The sequence below is a fragment of the Phlebotomus papatasi genome, chromosome 2 (genome assembly GCF_024763615.1).
Source record: "Phlebotomus papatasi isolate M1 chromosome 2, Ppap_2.1, whole genome shotgun sequence".
Lineage (NCBI taxonomy): Eukaryota > Metazoa > Arthropoda > Insecta > Diptera > Psychodidae > Phlebotomus > Phlebotomus papatasi.
Window position 1 is genome coordinate 18,279,828 of NC_077223.1, and position 19,233 is coordinate 18,299,060.

Sequence of the window (19,233 nt, forward strand, 5' to 3'; positions counted from 1 at the left end):
GGGGTATTTTTTTTCTCTGTGTGTATACGCCACGCAAATAAACAAGAGAAACGAAGCTACTCATACAAAGAGGCACCATATTGCGGCTGAAATTTGATACTTTTGTTTGGCATCTCACTCTCTGGGTTGTGTATTTTCTCATTTGGAAATATTCTCCCTCTGTGTGAGTGGAAACAGGGAGATCCACAGAGCCCTTCCTCATGTCAAGGAAAAACAGCCACATATTCAGCAATTATTTCAACTGAAAATCACGCAATTACTCGTCAAAATTCCAAAATCCCCTCAGGCTAAAATGGCGCCCAAAAGAGTCCTCCAGAACCAAGAGGAGACACATTAAATTGGATGTTCACGCATCATAGGTTTTTAAGGATTCGTCCGAAAAAAAATGGAGCAACTTCAATGGATTCCGAATGGAAAGTAGCATAACTGAAAGCCCATCGTATCTCATTGCTCAATCTAAAATCGCTCTTTTTCTTACTTATACTTCACTAGGGATTAGCTTTTTTTCCTCGTCTCTTGGTTTTTGGATTAATTTTTAAAGAACATCTTCTAATCTTTCGTTGTTTTTCATTTTTTCGGTTGTTTTGTCTTCACGCAGGGATTCTCTTCGACACCAACAAAAAAAGTCTCAAGGGACTCTAATCGTTTTATTATTGTACATTTTAAGTAGATTTTCTGATTTGTATTGCATTGATTATGAATTAAATCTCATTAAGATATCAAGATTTTTGCAAATAAATCTAAAAAACGTAACATAAAAAACTTATAAAATGATTGATAGATCAAATTAGGAGAATATAAATTCTTATAAAAATATAACTTGCTATTGGGTATAATTGAAATAGTATTAAAGGCAAAATCATATTGAACGTCAATTTTTTACCGTCACTGTCAGATGTCTTACTTTTTGTTTAAATTTATGCAGTTTTTTCTCAATTTTGAGAAGAATTTGCACTGCGTATCAAATATTCTTAGATATTCTTTTATATGAGTATAATAAAAAGAATTAAAGAAGAATTAAAAAACAAACGATAAACGGTGAGAGAATTAGTACGATTATTTCTTGTAAAATTATTATTAATAACAATTTTTTGAAGGGGAGACCAAGGCAGAATTAGCCACGGATAGAATTAGGCAGTGTTAGTGGGATGTTGCAGTTTACTTTATGGCCTCTACACATTGGGAGCAATTTTTGTCAAAAATTGCTTTTTTGAAGGAAATTCCCTGCAGTGTTGTAGGTGAAAATGTCAAATTCCTGTCAAACACAATTTTTGACGAAAATTTCTCCCAAGATGTAGAGTCTACACCTTGGGAGACTCTACACTTAGAGGGTCTACACATCTTGTAGACGTAAACGCCTTTATAAGGAAAATTGAGGAAATCACTAGGGGAAATCGCGCTACCTTCGGACGATTTATGCTTTGTACAAATATTTTTTTTCAATGTGTTATAAATGAATTTGGCCCTATAATATAATATTTTAATAGCTAATCCAATGCCTCAAATTTTCAGAAAAGAGCTGGGTGAAATCCATAAGGAACATAGAGAAAAAATTGAATTGTCCGAAGCTTAAGTCGTCCGAAGGTAGCGCGCTTTCCCCTACACATAAAAAAATATTTCGAAAGATTCTTCGTAAATGTTTGTGAATTCCTACTGGCGATTTACAAAATGCTCGTAAATCGTATAACCCACAAAAAATTTCGTAAAAGTGTACTTTTTCACATACTTTATTCGTAACTTGAGCACTAGACGAGCATTTTTGTTCCTTTCTAACATTTGTTTTGTCCCGGTCTGCAATTCTGCCCCGGTCTCCTCTACCGTTGCTTTAAAGCTATAAATCACTCTGCCTTTGCGTTAGATACCTGCCATGTAATTCACTTAAAACTTCAATTTTGTAAAATCAACAATTTTTGAAAGATTCCACAGTCTGTGAAGAAGTATTTCTGCTGTTTGGCTTTGGAGGCTAGTCGATAACGCTGAGACTGCGGTAGACGCTTGTTAACCCTTTAAGGATGATTGGAACACCGGTGTCCCATAGGGAAAATAATTTTTCCTGACTACCTAAAGTTATTTTTTTATTATGTTTGTACGTAATTGCAAAGTAGAAGGTTGAAGGAATTGAGGATATTTTTTGGATGTTTCCAGCTATTTGCTATATAGGAAATATTTAAGCTCTAAATTAGCGAATTTTTAAATTTTCAAACTCATAATTAATTTTATTTAATTTTTATACTTCCAATTTTTTTAAGCAAAACCCTTTTGGGGATAAAAACTACAATACTCATACGTAATATTTTTCATTAAAGAGAAAATTATTATTCATTGGTATTTCCAGAAAAATTACTTAAATTTTTGTCCTTATCGTTCATAGAGGCACAAAATACACCGAATCAGACTCTGTTGGACCTTTCAAGGTTATATGTAAGACTTATCATTGATTATGTTTCTGAGTTTAATTTTTATTGTTGATTTTCAGTCCGTAAAAAGCGTCTCGTCGTTAAAGGGTTAGGGGGAAGTGGGGCACCTTTGAAATTGAGATTTTTCACCTATTTTTAAATAAAATTGAGCCTTATCGTGATATAATTTAGCTGAGCAAACAGATTATGAAGCTAAATTATATCACGATAAGCCTCAATTTTATTTAAAAATAAGTGAAAAATCCCAATTCGAAAGGTACCCGAATTTCAAAGATGCCCCACTTCCCCCTAAGCGGGAGATGTAGGATTTGAATAAAATTATTATTATTTTTTTAAATTTTAATAAGGCTTGAAGTCACTGTGTTTTTTGACAAAATCGCGCATTTTTTTCAGGTAAATTTACAATTATATGAAACTTATCTATTTATATTTCTTTTAAATATATTGTAGTATTTAAAAATATTATTGAAAAAAACACAATTAGCGAATTTACTATGTTTAAGAAATTGAGAAACAAAATTATACGTAGTTAAAATTTATGAATTTTAACACAGACCCAAACTTTATTCTCCATTTATTATATTTTTAGAAGTATTTTTTCTATATTCTCTTTATAGCAATAATTTTAATTATCACAAATTTGTCTGGTAAATGCAATAAGGAATAGTGAATTTGTGCGATTTTTTTATGATGGCCATATATAAGTTTATTTATGATTTAAAATAATTCTTAATGTCACCGGAAATTCTTGTCTTGTTCCATAAGATGATTCAATCGAAGTGAATTTCAGTTTTTTCATTCCCTAATGTCACGGACGATTTTTGGCCCGAAAGGCTTGTTGTATGATCGCGCTATGATCTCAAAATAAAAAATGTAAGAGATTGTAAAAAAAATGTGATCTAGAAAATTGCAAAAAGCACACATGTGCATGTGCATATAGGTCAAATTTTTCCAATCCACTCGAAAGGGTCCGTTTGCTCAAAATGTGTTTGCCAGGAGTCCTTGAAAAGGGTTTATTTAACTCTTGAGAAGGTGGAAAGAAAAAGTGTCCTCCTCGACCAAGGTCTAAAACAAATAAATCCCCAACTGTGAGAAAATAAAGATGCTTGTTTTGTTAGATTCAAGATGGCAAAATTGCTAAATGCTCAGTTGGTAGAAAAGAGGGTAAAAAATTATTTACTGAACTATTCCAACTTCCAAATGATTCTAATATGTCATCTTTTTAGAAGTCAATTCATATTGAATGTTTTTTTTTTGGTTGCTCGTGGAGCAAAATCTGAAGATCTTAATGCTCGAACACGTAAAGCTAAAGAGCAATATGTTGCTTATTCAACTTACAATCTGAAAACTATAAAATTCTTATCGACTTTTATAAATATCTCTAGATTGTGAGAAATTTACGTTAAAATTTTGCATAATGTGCATCACTCTACCGTTAGAGTTAGAGCTAAAGAAATCAAAGTATTAAAAATTACAGTAGTCTCTCAAATCAGAATATCTCAAATTCGAACGACGCGACGTTTGGATTCAAAATGTCAATTGTGGGGTTATGTTAAAAAATTCGTAATCTGGATGAGTGGAAATCATACTTATGTGCTTCTTCCTGAATGTTTACATACATTATGATCGTATAAAATGAAAAGGAAGTATGTTACCACTAAGACTTGTGAGAAAGTACAATTTAATCTCACATAAATTTCGTTAGTTTTGAAAAAATCGTTCGAATTTGGGAGATGAAAAAATGTCAAAAATACCCCCCGAGCGTTCAAATTTAGGAGACTCTACTGTACATCATTTGAGGATAAATGCGAACACTGAGAAAAAAAGAGGATGCGGTTAACTTTTTTTCCTCAGAACTTTAACACTTTTTAGGTGTAAAAATATATCAACATTTTTTAATGTTAATTTTTGCACCTTTTTAAGGGTAAAATTAACATGAAAAAGGGTAACTATAACCCCTAATACACCTAAAAAGGGTAATATTTACACCGATTTTGGATCAATACTGCAGGGTAAAATTAACATTTCAGAAATGTTATTTTAACTTTTTCGGATTTCTCTCAGTGAAGGGACTAAGGTTGTATTTAATTACATGACATATACAGGAAATACCGTTTTGAAAGACATTTTGGGGGCCGAAAAAAACAGAGAATTTACACCTACATAACACAGAAAAATTGCATACCCACAGGAGATATCTTTGAAATAAGTTATCGAAACTCCGTGATGTAGGTATAACATTTTTTAGATCCAATTTTTCACTATATTTTCAGCGTAAACGATTCATAATAATTCCGGCACACCTCTTAGATCAGAAAAATTTCACAAAGTCGAAATTCGAATCTCTTTCTTTCTCATATGCTTTGCATGTCTATCTCATTCTCTCGTACTCTTCTTCTTCTTTTAAACATCACTCTAAATTTAATTTATCTCAATCGATTTTGATATGTGAAAGAATGAGATAGTCATACGCAAAACATGAGAGAAAGAAAGGGATTCGAATTTCGACTTGATGAAATATTTCCTGATCAAAAATGTGTGCCGGAGCCATAAGAAACGCGTTTCAAATTTACTGCATTAGGTTTAATAGCTTACATTTAGGGGCATTTCGAAAATAATTTTATTAAATAGCTCCCAATTGTAGATAATTCATATCAAATTCTTTCAGTCCATTGTCAGTAATAAAAAAAAATCTTTAAGTTGCAAATACGAGTACATTGACACAGAATTTATGTGAGCTGCGTTTGTGCCTGTGAGAAATTTCAAAAATTTTGTAATCTAACTGTGACATATGTCAAATTTAACCTATTTTAATGTGACACATCTTACATGCTGAGTTTGTCGAAGTTCACGTGATTGATATTTTCTCATATTCAATTCAAATTTTGATAACAAAATATTGTTAAATCGCCTTAGTTCCAACATTCAGAGGCAGCCAAAATCCCGAATGTTCAAATTCCTGAAAGGGATTTAAATTATATGGAGGATAGGGGATAGCGTGCTACCTTCGGACAATTTATGCTTCGCACAAATCAATTTTTTCAATGTGTTATAAATGAATTTGGCCCATTATAATATTATATTTTAATAGCTAGTTCAATGCCTCAAATGTTCAGAAAAGAGCTATGGATGAAATCCATAAGGAACATAGAGAAAAAATTGAATTGTGCGAAGTTTGAGTCGTCCAAAGGTAGCGCGCTTTCCCTAATATGTAGAATAATTTCCCAAGACACAGAAAATTTCCCTTTGCCTCCAGCAAGTGCGGCTACAATCGTGGGAGTAGCTATGACATTTTTAAGAATTCAGGATTTTGGCTTTCGGGATTTTGACCCATTCGGAATTTTGGGTTTCGGGATTTTGGCGATCGGGATTCTGACCGGTACCCCCAACATTATAGATATTTCTCGGAGTAAAACTATTCTGATTCGATTTAGAATAGTATGGAATTGGTCTATCGAGATATTTTGAATCTGTCATAACCTATCCGCATGTATCGTATGACACATAATTCTCAAACTAGACGACTTTTTGGATAATTTATTTTTGCGTGATTGATATCCAATTTATTGCCAAGAAAGGATTTTTGGCTACTTCAGTTCACCAATAACATGAGAAAAATAACCCAATAGATATAGAAATTCATTTTGTAGTTATTTTCTTGAAGCGGTGAAAGTGTTACGAAGTGTTTGGATAAAGTTACGTTCAGAAAGTTTGACATTGCGTCGATTTTAATAATATTTTCCTTCATTCTCTTTTCTGAAACGAGTTCTTAGCGACAAATTCTTTTCTTTGACGATTACACTATATAAGTAAATGGTTTTTGTAGCGATTTCATGTAAAAGAATATAAATGCAATGACTGTGCATTTTCGTAGCGTGTTTCGTAGCGGTTCCCCGAGTCCCCTTAATATGATAATATTTCTTGCATTCCTTTAATGATCCTCTTAATGTGTTAATGTGTCAATTTTTATTTTATATGATTACATGGAATAAATTCATCTGTCACCGTATTCCATGATTCCATGTCAATCGCTTCCAAGTCCCTAGATAATTTTACTTTCTCATAAATTATAAAGGGTATAAATATTTTTAAGACATTTAACTTTTTCTCAGGTAAGTGTGAATCGATTAAAAAAAGTTATGACTCGAAATTTATTTTGTTCAACATTAAAAAAATTCCTCAGCTTCACTGAAGAATCTCACGATGTTCGCGATATTTTATGCATCAGTTTAAATATATTATAAATTGAGAAGCATAAAGAAATGAAGCTAAAAATACTTTGTGGAATGCTCGAGGTCTCAAGTCTGATGTTGAAGAGAATTTGCAATTAAGTTTTTCGGCTTTCATGGCATATTAGTGAATTCACGAGTATGAGCATTCCACGAAGTCTCTTCCACTTCGTCAACTCTTTCAAATTGAAATGCTTCTTCAACATGTGGTCAAAATGTTTCACGAGCCTTATTCAGTGACACAAAAAGTTTCTATGAAAATACCCTAATTTTTTCACTTCTCTAACCAAAAATATAGTCATAAAATGTTTTTATAAAAAATTATTTTACTCATAGAATTATGATGTAGCATTATTCTTAACTCACTCTTTGTGTTCTGCTGCGCGATCTCGTTGTCGACGATTTTTAAACCAATTCGACACCTGAAAAGTAAACAATATAATTATTTCTGATTCACGAAATAAATATATTTCACATAAATTTTAATTTTAATTTTTTGTGATTTCTAATCTAATATAACTTTATTGGAAGCTACTGAAGCTACAATATTCTGAATGTTTGGCATTATTTATTTTTCAAAGCAATATTTATTGTAATTCGCTGGACTTCATGCTAGACCATTAAAGAACAGGCCAAGTAAAATTCTCAAACAACTCTGTACCACACCAATACACTGAGAGAAATCCGAAAACTTAAAATAACATTCCGGAAATGTTAATTTTACCCTGCTGTATTGATCTCAAATCGGTGTAAATATTACCCTTTTTAGGTGTATTGGGGGTTAAAATTACCCTTTTTCATGTTAATTTTACCTTTAAAAAGGTGTAATATTAATATTTAAAAATGTTAATATATTTTTACACCTAAAAAGTGTTAAAGTTATGAGGAAAAAAAAGTTAATCGCACCCTCTTTTTTTCTCAGTGTATCGACTTTTCCGATTCAAGAATTTTTAATTGAATTCTTTTATTTAGTTTGATTAAGATCCATGAAATTCATTTAATAATTTTAGGTGTGTTGAATTAGTTTTAATGTTAAAATTATATTGTTCCTTATTTTAAAATTGACAATTAAAAATATTGAAATTTTAGTGTGGTATCTGTACATTACAAATCCATTGAAATTTGTTGTGAACTATGAATTCAAAAAGTTATCATAATCCATAATTAATTTCTCTTCTCTCACACTTTATCATCTCAAATGATAAAGTGTTATAAGGCTTCGCAGAATGTTCATAGTTCATGCTCAATAGTTATAAAGTTTTACTCGTGAACTGTTTTTGGAAAATTAAACAATGTGATACTAATATGGATTGTAATGTACAAGTAATAACTTGATAGACAATATTAAATTCACGAGTTCAATTGTGGAGCTCAGAGGCAAAATGACACATATCCTATGCTTTAGCCATAGGATATGTGTCATTTTGCCTCTGAGCTCCACAATTATATTGTTCAAAGTTTTATTCGCTTGACCACTTTTTATTAAAAAAAATATCATTTTAATTTCTTAACTTCTATATAAAATAGAATGCAATAAATATTTTCTAAAACAAAAAAAATATCAAACTCACTTGTGTTGTTGTGAGTCCGGTAATTTCGCTCAAACTCCTTTTATCACGTGGTGAAGGATAAGCATTTTGTGCGTACCAATCCCTTAGAATAGACCTTGATTTCTCCTTTTAAAATATAAAGAATGTTGCAATTATGTTGCAGAAAAAACTTGAACAGGATGGCAAGAGGAATTTACCTTAAAACAGTAACTCGTCTCTTCTCCATCCCAAATTGTGCGCGGGAGCGGAAATTTTCTCCGGACGCGGTATTTTCCAACAGCACCTAGAGGTCTTCCGCGCAGTTTTTCGGCTTCCACATAATGTGCTACATTGGTATTTTTCCATAGGGGGATGGAAAAGGGGTGAAGTGAGTCTATGAGTGGGAAAATTTGGGTATCGTACTTACCTTTCATCCAAAGACTCTGCAATTTGGTGTGATTATGTGGTGAGAATTGATGGTGTTCGAGCAATCGATAGAGCTCCTTGAAGTGCCCTCGATGGAAGGCCACAACAGCCTTCGCCTTCAGGACAGACTCATTCAATTGCAGTTTATCACATTGAGGCAGCGACCAGAGGAATCGTCCTAATCGCTCTATTTGGCCAGATTGCTGGAGGACCTTTTGAAAAGAATTGAATTAATTTCATTTAATCCTTTAAGGACGATTGGAACACCGGTGTCCTATAAAGAAAATAATTTTTCCTGACTACCTGAAGTTATTTTTTTCTTATGTCTGTACATAATTGTAAAGTAGAAGGTTGAAGGAATCTAGAATATTTTTTGCAAGTCTCTAGCTATTTGCTATGTAGTAAATATTTAAGCTCAAAAATGGCGAATTTTTAAATTCTCAAATTCATAATTAATTTTATTTATTTTTTATACTTCCAATTTTTTTAAGTAAAGCCCTTTTGGTTATAAAAACTACAATACTCGTACGTGATATTTTTCATTCATGGGCATAAAGATTGCATAAGAAAGATTTATTACAAATTACAAACTGTTTTTGATTTTAATGTAATCGCTATTTAGTCCAAGATTGGAATAGCTTTGATATACTCACATGTTAGTAATATAATTTTAATGAAAATTGATAATAATTAAAAGTTAAGGGGGTTCCCCTAATTAAGAGACTAAAATCGAGCTTTTTTCGCGATTCTTTTTGGAAGACAAAGAACCGTGCAATCTTTTTAAAATTTTTCGTATATGTTTATACATATTTGAATTGTTTAGTTTTTTTCGAAAAACAAAATATTACAAAATTGCGGACTAATCAATAGTTTACTAGAAATTCTGCAACTCGTAATTCTTTTCTGATCAAAAGCAAATTAAACAAAAGACACAGTTCAAAGGGATTTCTGTTCAAATTTAAGTAATTTACTAAATTAAATATATTACTAATAGTTTTGATTTTTTAACTTATAAATATTTTAAATCGATTAGACAAACAGTCAAATTGACCGTGAACGATTTAAAATGGTCAGTAAAAATCAATTTTGGTCTAAAAAAAGCTATGATCATAAATCTCTTTTTAATGAAGCAGAAAACTCCAAGGTGGTCAAGGTGGTTACAATATCTTCATTTTTCCTTTTGCAAAGAATATTTCAAAATCTACACTTGTAGTTTTGCCAAAGTTGTGCACAATCTGCTGCAGTATTTTTTAATTAATCAATTTAAATAGTAATGGTATTTTGATTTCTTAATGATATTGCATTAAACTTATAATTCCAAATTTTGTTCTTAGGGAAAAAAATTATTTGTAAATATTGTCTAATGAAATTAGGAAAAGTCTTTCTTGTGTCTTCTATAATTTTACTTAATATTAGCACTTAATATAGCACGTTGTAGCCGACATTTCTTTATACTGGACTACTCCAATAGTGTCAACGCATAAAAATATTAATCTCCATTGAAAAAATGTGTAAAATTCAAGAATGAATGTTAAACTTGTAAACTACATTTTTACTAAGTAAGAACCTGCCGAAGACAACTTTTATTGAGTATATTAGTAACTAGAACTAGAATCACTAATCTAATAACTCAGAAAAGTGCAGCAACATGGGTATCAAACGCGTTGATACTAATTGGAGTCATATTGTATTATGTTAGAAATTGTCTTAGTAACAAAAATAAGAAAAACAATTTTTTAAACGTTTGAAGAGCTGTATTCAAGTTTTTTTTTTAAAATCTTTCAAGGAGTTAAACTTTGTCTTAATGCAAAAGAATTTATACTTTCAAGAGATAGGATTCGTCAACAAAAATGTTAATATTAAAATAAGGACTTGTTGGTGATGGTCTTTATAAATTATTTCAAGTTATCTTGTTAAAACGTTTTTAGAATCCCTATTTCTCTAACAATTTTGAAAAACCGGAATACATGGATTCATTTCGATTCATGAATTTTCAAAAAGTATAAATGAAGTGGGCAGTATTTTGTTAATTCATTATTCTAAAAATTAATTTTTATAAATAAAAATTAAGTAATAGTAAAATATAAATTTTTTGTTTGTGAAATCCCGAACGGCAATTTTCAAGAAGATTACTGTTGGATGTATGTATTCTGGATTTCAAAATGGGTCGTGAGTTTCAGATTGAAGGCGTATTTCATAGTTCATAAATTTCTTTAAATTTTAAATAACAAGTAACTTTATAGATTTTTAAAATTTTATGAATGAAATGGTTAAATTTTCCCATATTTGTCAAAATTTTTCAAAAAAATCTTGACTGATAATGGATTAGGGAAATTAAGCCATATGTCCATAGGACGCATAGGACTAAATCGTAAGTCTGAAGACTATATAAAATGTTTACAGGGATATCAGATTTATATAATTCCCATCTTAAATAGTTGTAGGGTGAATTGAATCTCTTTGCTAAAACTCGCATTATAATGCCATTCTTATAGCTTTACGGCCTTCAGTCTAGAAGTTAAGTCGTTCTATGTAGATCTGGTACTTTAAACAAGTAATTGCAGTGACTTTTAAAAAAGTCTGGGGTGAAATGATAAAATTTCGATACTATCGAATCGATAGTATCGATTAATCTGCATCTGTTAAATAAAGTGAATGATGACTTTTTATGCATTGTTAGGCCATTTATTGTGACATTATTAGTAAATAAAATGTGACTGTTGATAAATATTTGTATTAACTACAAAAAGTACAGCTATCGTTTAAATTTTTCAGGATCGACAGTCGATACTATCGATAAGAAGCTATCATATCACCAGTGATAGACTAAGTGTCCCAAATTACCTACAATACTAAGTAAAAAAATATCCTAAAATCGCATATTTTACACAGTTAGCCATAAGAATACATTTAAGGTCTTAAATCATTTATCTTTTCATTGAGCAAATTCAAATTTCCTTTTAAGATTTAATATGTATTAAAATTCATAAAATACTCACTACTTCGTAATAGTCGTTATTATATTCCGAAATGTTTCTAATCTGTTTTGTTTTAATTAGTTTCGAATCCATAATGACTATTATTATCAATACAAAATATCAGAATTAAAATAAGATGATTTAATTTAAGGGATTAAGTACTCTATCATATGTTCTTGATCATCTTACTTGTTAATCCATATCGCTTTTATATTAATTTACAGGATTAAACTGTAGGCCATCCCCAATTATTTCAATTAATTCAGTAACCCTAGGAAAAAATGACACGATAGAACGTAACTAATGAAAAAGAAATTTCGGAAGTTTGACGAAATATTTAGTGCTGTACGTACATAAGTCTGGAGTTTATTAATAGAGTTTTTTTTTATCAGGCAACATTTTTATTTGAAATTTGGATTAAAAATGATAAGAGGATAGACACACACTTTAGAATTTATAATAATCTGCATTTGTTTGATATTTAAGAATAAGGGATTTTTCTAAGCAAGATTAATATGGGTTTCAGACCTAAGAATAATCCGTATAGCTTGACTTCCCTAATTTTTAATCAAGCTTTTATTAAATGTTAAGAGTCAATTATTGTTTAGATTTTGAAAAAAAAAACCAAAATTGCCTCTAAAAGGGCTAAACCTTCAGTATATAAAATCTTTTTAAGGCTCTATTTTGAAATCCATATTTTAGGATATACAGTGCCGCTCAACAATTTAAAGACACCAATTTTTTTTCATGTTTTCTCACCAAATTTTAATTAATAACCTTCAAAACAAGTATAAATTACTACTAGCGCCATCTGACAACCCATATCTAATTTAGTTTTACCTTTTTTGACAGTTGGTAACACTGTAGCAAGTTTAGATACTCATATCTAAAATCATCAAAAACAGATACTAACATTCAATTGAGTATTTTGTTTATACCAATTATTAAGCAATCATCTTATCCTTGCGTGTCGTGTTCATTCGGGGCAGATCGGAGCGTTTTCGGTTGCTGAAACCATCAGTTTTCTTGAAAATCTAGATGGCACTCTCAACAGCGCCTTTGGAAACTTTTGATTTTTGTGCAATATTTCTGATGGATTCATTTTCTTTGTGCAAATAAACGATTATACTGCGTTTTGTAGGTGTTTTTTACCCATTTTGCATTAATATTCCATGGAACTTTAAACAAAGTGTTCAAGTTTCTTATTTAACTATTCTTTGCCCTATAATAACTGTTTTTATTATTATTTTATATAAAAATAAGCAAATGTATGTTGCTAAAACACGTTTTTGTTATTATTTTTTGGAATTGAACAATTTACGTAATTGATATAATACACAATTGAATGTTAGTATCTGTTTTTGATGATTTTAGATATGAGTATCTAAACTAGCTACAGTGCTACCAACTGTCAATAAAAGGTAAAACTAAATTAGATATGGGGTTGTCAGATGGCACTAGTTGTAATTTATACTTTTGTTTTAATTTAAATTAATTAAAATTTGTTGAAAAAACATGAAAAAATTGGTGTCTTTAAATTATTGAGCGGCACTGTATGCGCATTGTGAGAAATTGTCCTTAAAACGAAGTAAATCGCTTGCGTATATCCAATCAAACAAAAAATACCGAAATGCTCCAATTGGCCAAAACAAATTTACAACCGTAGAGGTCATTAACCACAATCTTAAAATTATAGAGATTATCCTATTCTTGGATCGTCTTTGGGATCTTTTGGTTTATGAATGCTCTAATTTTTAAATCAAAATTTCTCAACAGTAGATTGATATATAAACTAGAATCTTATAGGGAAAAAATTGAAGGAGTTGGGGCAGTTTGACACATTCAAATTGTAGGCATTCGCTAACTGAATGACTAAATAATAAATACGAAAAGTTAGGCTAGAGTAGCCAATATCCAAGTTATATAAACTAGCCATGTATAATTCGTATTTGTTTATTTGGCAAGCACTAAACTAAATGAAACTGCCCCACTATCCCCTCTGTTTTGTGATTCACACTATTCACACAATCGGAAGACTGAAAACGTCCGTTATAATGCAAGAGTAATATTCTGTGGCAGAGAGGGATTAATGATAAAGCATTCGCTGTATTTAGCAAGTTTCCCGGGTTCGAATTCGAAATTGTTTTGGCTCAGAAGAAATGTTAATTATGTAATTCTACTGAAGATTCGCTGAAAATCGATGGCTCAGGATATAAAACGAATAAGTCACTTATTGCCAACTTTACAGGACAGTGATTTTAGGCTGAGATTTTACATGCTAAGATTTGAAACCTCTATAACTTTTGGAATAATTAACCTTCCGGTATAGGGGGAACTGGGGCAGTAGTAAACTGGGGTAGTTGTAAACACTGTGATTTCTTTCATTAATTTTAAGACTCCAGAGGATAAAACCCATAAGCATTCATAGATACCATGGGGCTGTATGTCCACAGATGAATTGGTCAATAAAATCATAATACTTTAAAAATAAAAATAATTTTTCCTGAAAATTTTGATATTTCGATTATTTTGGTCATTTGGATTTCCACCTGGAAATTAAAAACTGTGTAAAATAATCGAAATGTAGCAATACCAGTTCTTTCCTACATCTTTTAGGATTATATTTATGCATTTACTATAGAAATTGAGATTCTCATTATTTCAAAAGAATTAATAATTGGTCAGAAAACAGCATTTGGGGTAGATGTAAACAGGCATTTTCAATTTCACAAAATGAGTAGGTAAAAGAGCGGAAAATTGACCTTAATGCGAAATATCTATAATTCATAGATTACGAAAAAAATTGGTGGCGCTGTGTTCAATAAAAAGTCACATGATGTCAAAATATGGGGAAAATCCATTAAAAAATGTCTTTGATATGCATGCTTTTAGTTTTTTTTGCTATTTTAATTATTCTTTGTGAAAAGTGTCTTGATTTTTTGAAAAATATACAGTGTTTATATATCTTTTAAGTAATTAAAATAATCGAAAGTGGTGCAAAGTTAATTTCAAGGGTAGAAAAAAGGGTGTTTACATTCTCCCCAGACAGTGTTTACTTCTACCCCAGGTATTTTGTGAAAAGAGAAAAATGCACGGTGACACAAATTTTATTTTTATGGAAAACTGAATTGTTTTCCAGCATCCGCATTACCTTCGATGTATTGCATATACCCAAGGGTAAAACATGAGCTAAGAAAGATTTTCCAAAAATCACGGTGTCCTTGGAAAATCACCTTAAATTCGCATCTATCGAAAATGTTTACATGTGCCCCAGTCTCCCCTAATATTCACAGGGAAGGTAAGGTGTCAAGAAGCACCCGAAAAGCGAAAAGAACGAATTTTGGAAAAAATCGACTTAATTCTGACAAGTTGAAATAAAAATTTATAATATCTAGCTTGTGTGAAATTGTAGCTCTACCATATAAGATATTGTGCTAACATTACTATCCCTCGTTTACGACTTATCCAATAAAAAAATTATATGTAAATGACTCAACTGAAATACTAACTTCACAAACACAAGCCACTTGTTCTTGTGTGAAACCAAAGCTAGGCAGGGATTCTCGTCCACCGCTCGTGGGTGATCCGTTCTGACCGCCAATTCTCTCCAGACCGGCGGCATTTCCATTGTTATGCCCAGGAGTTGAGTTGCCCACTGTATTAGATGGTGCTGTCGTTGGGCTATGATACGGAGGAGTCTGTCTACTGGAGATAACACTCGTGGCCGAGGAGAGATCATAGAAATCCGTTGCTGGATGCTGGAGCATTTTCCAGAGCCACTGTTTCACTTTTAAAACTTTCTCTAGAATCACTTTTTTTCGATCTCACTGGAATTTCACTTTTTGGTTTTCGTCACAGGTTTTTCTGAATTCCTTCATTTTCTTTTTGTAGATATTATTACACTGTCATCACTTTGTGTTTCATTTTTATGTTTTCTAATGTATAGAGCGAATAAACTTTGGTGATCGTGATCCTTAGAAATGCCGTTTAATCTTTAAAAGAGAAACGTAAGGAATTCCATCCTCTGGTGATATGTTCTTTCATGTGAAAGGAATACTGTGTGTATTTGAGAAATGATTACAAATATTCGCCTTGGTAATTGTGTGTATTTGTGAATGTTAAATGGGAAAAACACTGAAAATAGATTTTCACAATTGGATGTGAGCCAACGGCATCATCATTTTCAAGCTTTGAGGATTGCTCTCCGTGTCTGAAATAAAATCCCAATGCGTGTTTCGTAATTCTACACTCAAATTCTCATCTCATTTTGCCTTCATGTAAATTGAGAGATGAAGAAAAATGGTTTGAATTTTCACAGATCTCACTGAAATAAAAAAAAATATCTGGCGAAAATGAAATTCAGTGAAATTCTTTGAGTTTTTTTTTTGCAAAATTTCCAACAATAATATTTTCAATGGTATATTGAGAATTTCGAATGCAGCAAAATATTTACAAAAATAAATTCACAAATTTTGAATAATTAGATTCAAATAATTTTGGGAAATGTCACGTATGAATCGTGTTGAAAGATATTCAATGTTTATTAGTTTCATCGGTATATAAATTACTAATTTGCAGGCAGAAATTACACAACAAAAATAGACCAAAAATAATTTTCACCTTTGCACAAAATCTATTTTTTGACCTTTAACTCAATTTCAAGCTCCCATTTTCACACATAGTATTCCTTATGGGTTTGTGATTTTTTTTGGCATGGAATTTAAAGATTTTTACACTCCAACAAAAATGTCACAATATCCAGGTTTTTATGTATCCTTAGAGCTATATTTAATCCTTTGCACACTAGCGCCACTCTTCACTTTTGTTCAAAATGTAACGTGATTTTAACCATGATTGAAGTATTTAAATGAAAAATACGGAAAATTCTAATTATCTTTCACATGTTGTTTTTTTTGACATTAAAACTTCACATCTAAATCCACCGGACAGTTTCAGAAACTACGCGATCTTTCCGATCTTCCCTCTTACAATTCCTCCGACTGACTGAAAATTCCGTCTGTAAATTTAGTTTAGTATGCTTTTGCATCTGTCCCTCTTCCAATAGTCATCTTTATCTCTTTCTGCCCGTTGCCACAGTGACTGTTCATCTTTTCCCTCTCAAAATGTTTGTGTATCGACCAAAAAGAGACCAAACTATCCATACAACAGTCTTATTCATGATTCAGAGTCAAATTCGATTTATATTCTTTCATTTTTAATTCATATTAATTTCAAATTTTTCATAACCATTTACACATAAACATGTTAAATTGTCAATTATGCAGTTAATGTCAAAATTAATATATTTTCCGAAAACATTTCATCTCCCACTGCACATATTCTTGAAAAGTACAACCCTGGCGACCGAGAAAAATTCTCACCTCAATGATTTTCCATTCAAACCAAATAATTGTGCACCTTTCATTGTTCGCTTTTCATCCAATGAGACGAGTTGCCTTGTCATTTTCGGAGGCGGAGCCTAGACGAGGAGATATTTTCATGCAGTTGGCTGGATTGGTTGGCCAGAATCGCGATAATAATGCTGAACTCTTTTTCATGCTGAATTTCGCCGAGTGGATTTGATATTACCACATTGCTCTTCCAATTTGAATATTTAAATGTTTTTCTCAGTGTATTACCTGACGTTTTGATCCTGCTAAAACTCAACAAAATATCCCAATTATTCGAGATGATTTTCAAGTATTTTTTATCAGCATTTTTTCTCATAAAAACAAATTTTCACATGACACTAATCACAAAAAAAAATCAAACAAAGAAATATAATTGGCAATAAAGTACTCAAGACGAGAATGAATCTTACGGAGAAATTGTCTGCTCCGTAAGATTCAAATTGGTCTCATTGTATTCCGTGATCTTCACTGATCCCTTCAAATTCCTAACAAGCCTCAATTGTTGAAAAATAAGAGGAGTTGCAGTGACACAATTGGGGTGAAAGTGGGAAGGATATTGCAGTCAATAATAGCATTAATCAATTTTATTGCAAAATCACTTCCTCTGTGAAATGACCAGGGAAAATCATTTTTTATCGGTTTCTAATTAGGGGATTGTGGGGCAGATTTACTCATGTATTGTAATATTTGAAAACGGAAAAATATTTTTGGTCAGTAAATTAGAAAATTTAGTAAGGCAAAAATTTATATTTGTCGACAAATAATTCAAAATAGTTAGTAAGAAATTTTATTTAAAAAAATCATTTGGGTCAGTAAAATATTAAAATTGTTTGCTAAAAAAGTTAAGCTCTGCTAATCAATTTTGAATAACAAACTGATCTCGATCTGTTGGTATTAAAGGGGTACTTTTTTAACGTATTTCAATACACCAAACCGACTTGAAAATATGCCATCTTTAGATGCTAAACTTTACGACTTGCAGAGACTGTTAAAAAGAATAATTACAGGACATTGTTACGCAGGGTTTGTCTTATCAATAACATCTTATAAAATATTTCGAAATATGAGGAAAATGATGTGTTTTTTTAAGAAAAGTGCAGCAAGGATCGTTGCGTTATGGCCTCTACACATTAGGAGAAATTTTTGTCAAAAATAGCTTTTTTGAAGGAAATTCCCTGCAGCGTTGTAGGGGGAAACGTCAAATTTATGTCAAAAACGCAATTTTTGACGAAAATTGCTCCCAATGTGTAGACGCCTTTAGGAAAAATATTCCGGGTTTTGGTCAAAATCCTGGAAAGGCTAAAATTGTGAACGTCAAAATCTCGAAAGCCAAGATCCCAAATGGGCGAAATACCTAAAACCAGGGGGGTGACATTAGCTCTAAAAAATGCGACCAGTTTTAGTGTACAGTTTTTTCCTGTTTGAATACACATTTCACGGGATATCTCCAAATTGGGGTTTTCGGTTTGCTCATTCTATATTAAATTGATTTCTTTTTGCATTTGTATTATTTGCTAATTCATTCTACAATATGAGAAAATATCAAATAAACTCAAGAGTTTTTTCGGCACGCTGGAAACATTATGGGAAACATAGGAAACGTTATGCCCCTGCCTAAGACCCAAAATCCTAAATGGCCTAAAATCCCGATTGCCAAAATCACGAAAATCAAATTCTGAAAACCAAAATGCCTAAAACCAAAATCCAAAATTCTCAAAAAATATCATAGCTGCTCTCACGATTACACTCGCGCTTGTTGGAGGCAAATGTAGGAGAAAGTGCCCATGCTTTGCACGGCACCAAGCTTTATAATGATTAATTTTTTTTTATGTTTCTGAATAAATGTGACTCCGCAATATATTTTAAAAACAGGACACTTTCCCCTAGTTTTTAAAATATGGGTTCGATTAATCACATTTATTGAAAAAAATATAGGAAAAATTTAGTTATTATGAAGCTTGGAACCGTGCAAAGCATGGGCACTTTCCTCTACATTTTTTCTGTTTTGGGAAATTGTTCTACACATTATCCTCCGAATAATTTGGCCCTCTCAAGATTTGGCTCATTCGAGATTTTGGGTTTTCGGAATTTTGATCTATTCGGAATTTCGAACCATTCGAAATTCTGTTTCTTCGAGATTTTGGCCTGGATTTTAGACTCGACAGCTTGCACAAATTTTAATTTTTCTCATAAAAATTTTTCGAAATTTGGTTTAGGTAAAAATTGAAGATTATTGACAGCTG

At 31.5% G+C, this 19,233-nt stretch overlaps 1 protein-coding gene across 9 annotated transcripts in view; it reads right to left on the bottom strand.

Moving 5' to 3' along the window:
• Positions 1-16,585, bottom strand: part of LOC129802908 (homeobox protein six1) — a 34,836-nt gene extending 18,251 nt beyond the window's left edge. Inside the window, exons 1-6 of one of the 9 annotated variants that reach the window (XM_055849115.1) lie at positions 16,314-16,585; positions 15,089-15,571; positions 8,603-8,813; positions 8,394-8,521; positions 8,218-8,322; positions 7,013-7,068 (exon numbers count right to left, since the gene is read on the bottom strand). In XM_055849115.1, the coding sequence (XP_055705090.1) occupies positions 7,013-7,068; positions 8,218-8,322; positions 8,394-8,521; positions 8,603-8,813; positions 15,089-15,346 (758 nt within the window). In that variant the 5' untranslated portion in view covers positions 15,347-15,571; positions 16,314-16,585. Of the gene's footprint in view, positions 1-7,012; positions 7,069-8,217; positions 8,323-8,393; positions 8,522-8,602; positions 8,814-15,076; positions 15,790-16,199 lie in introns of all 9 variants that reach the window. The other 8 variants (XM_055849112.1, XM_055849117.1, XM_055849118.1 and 5 more) reach the window with 8 other exon arrangements.
• Positions 16,586-19,233: the final 2,648 nt, after the last annotated feature.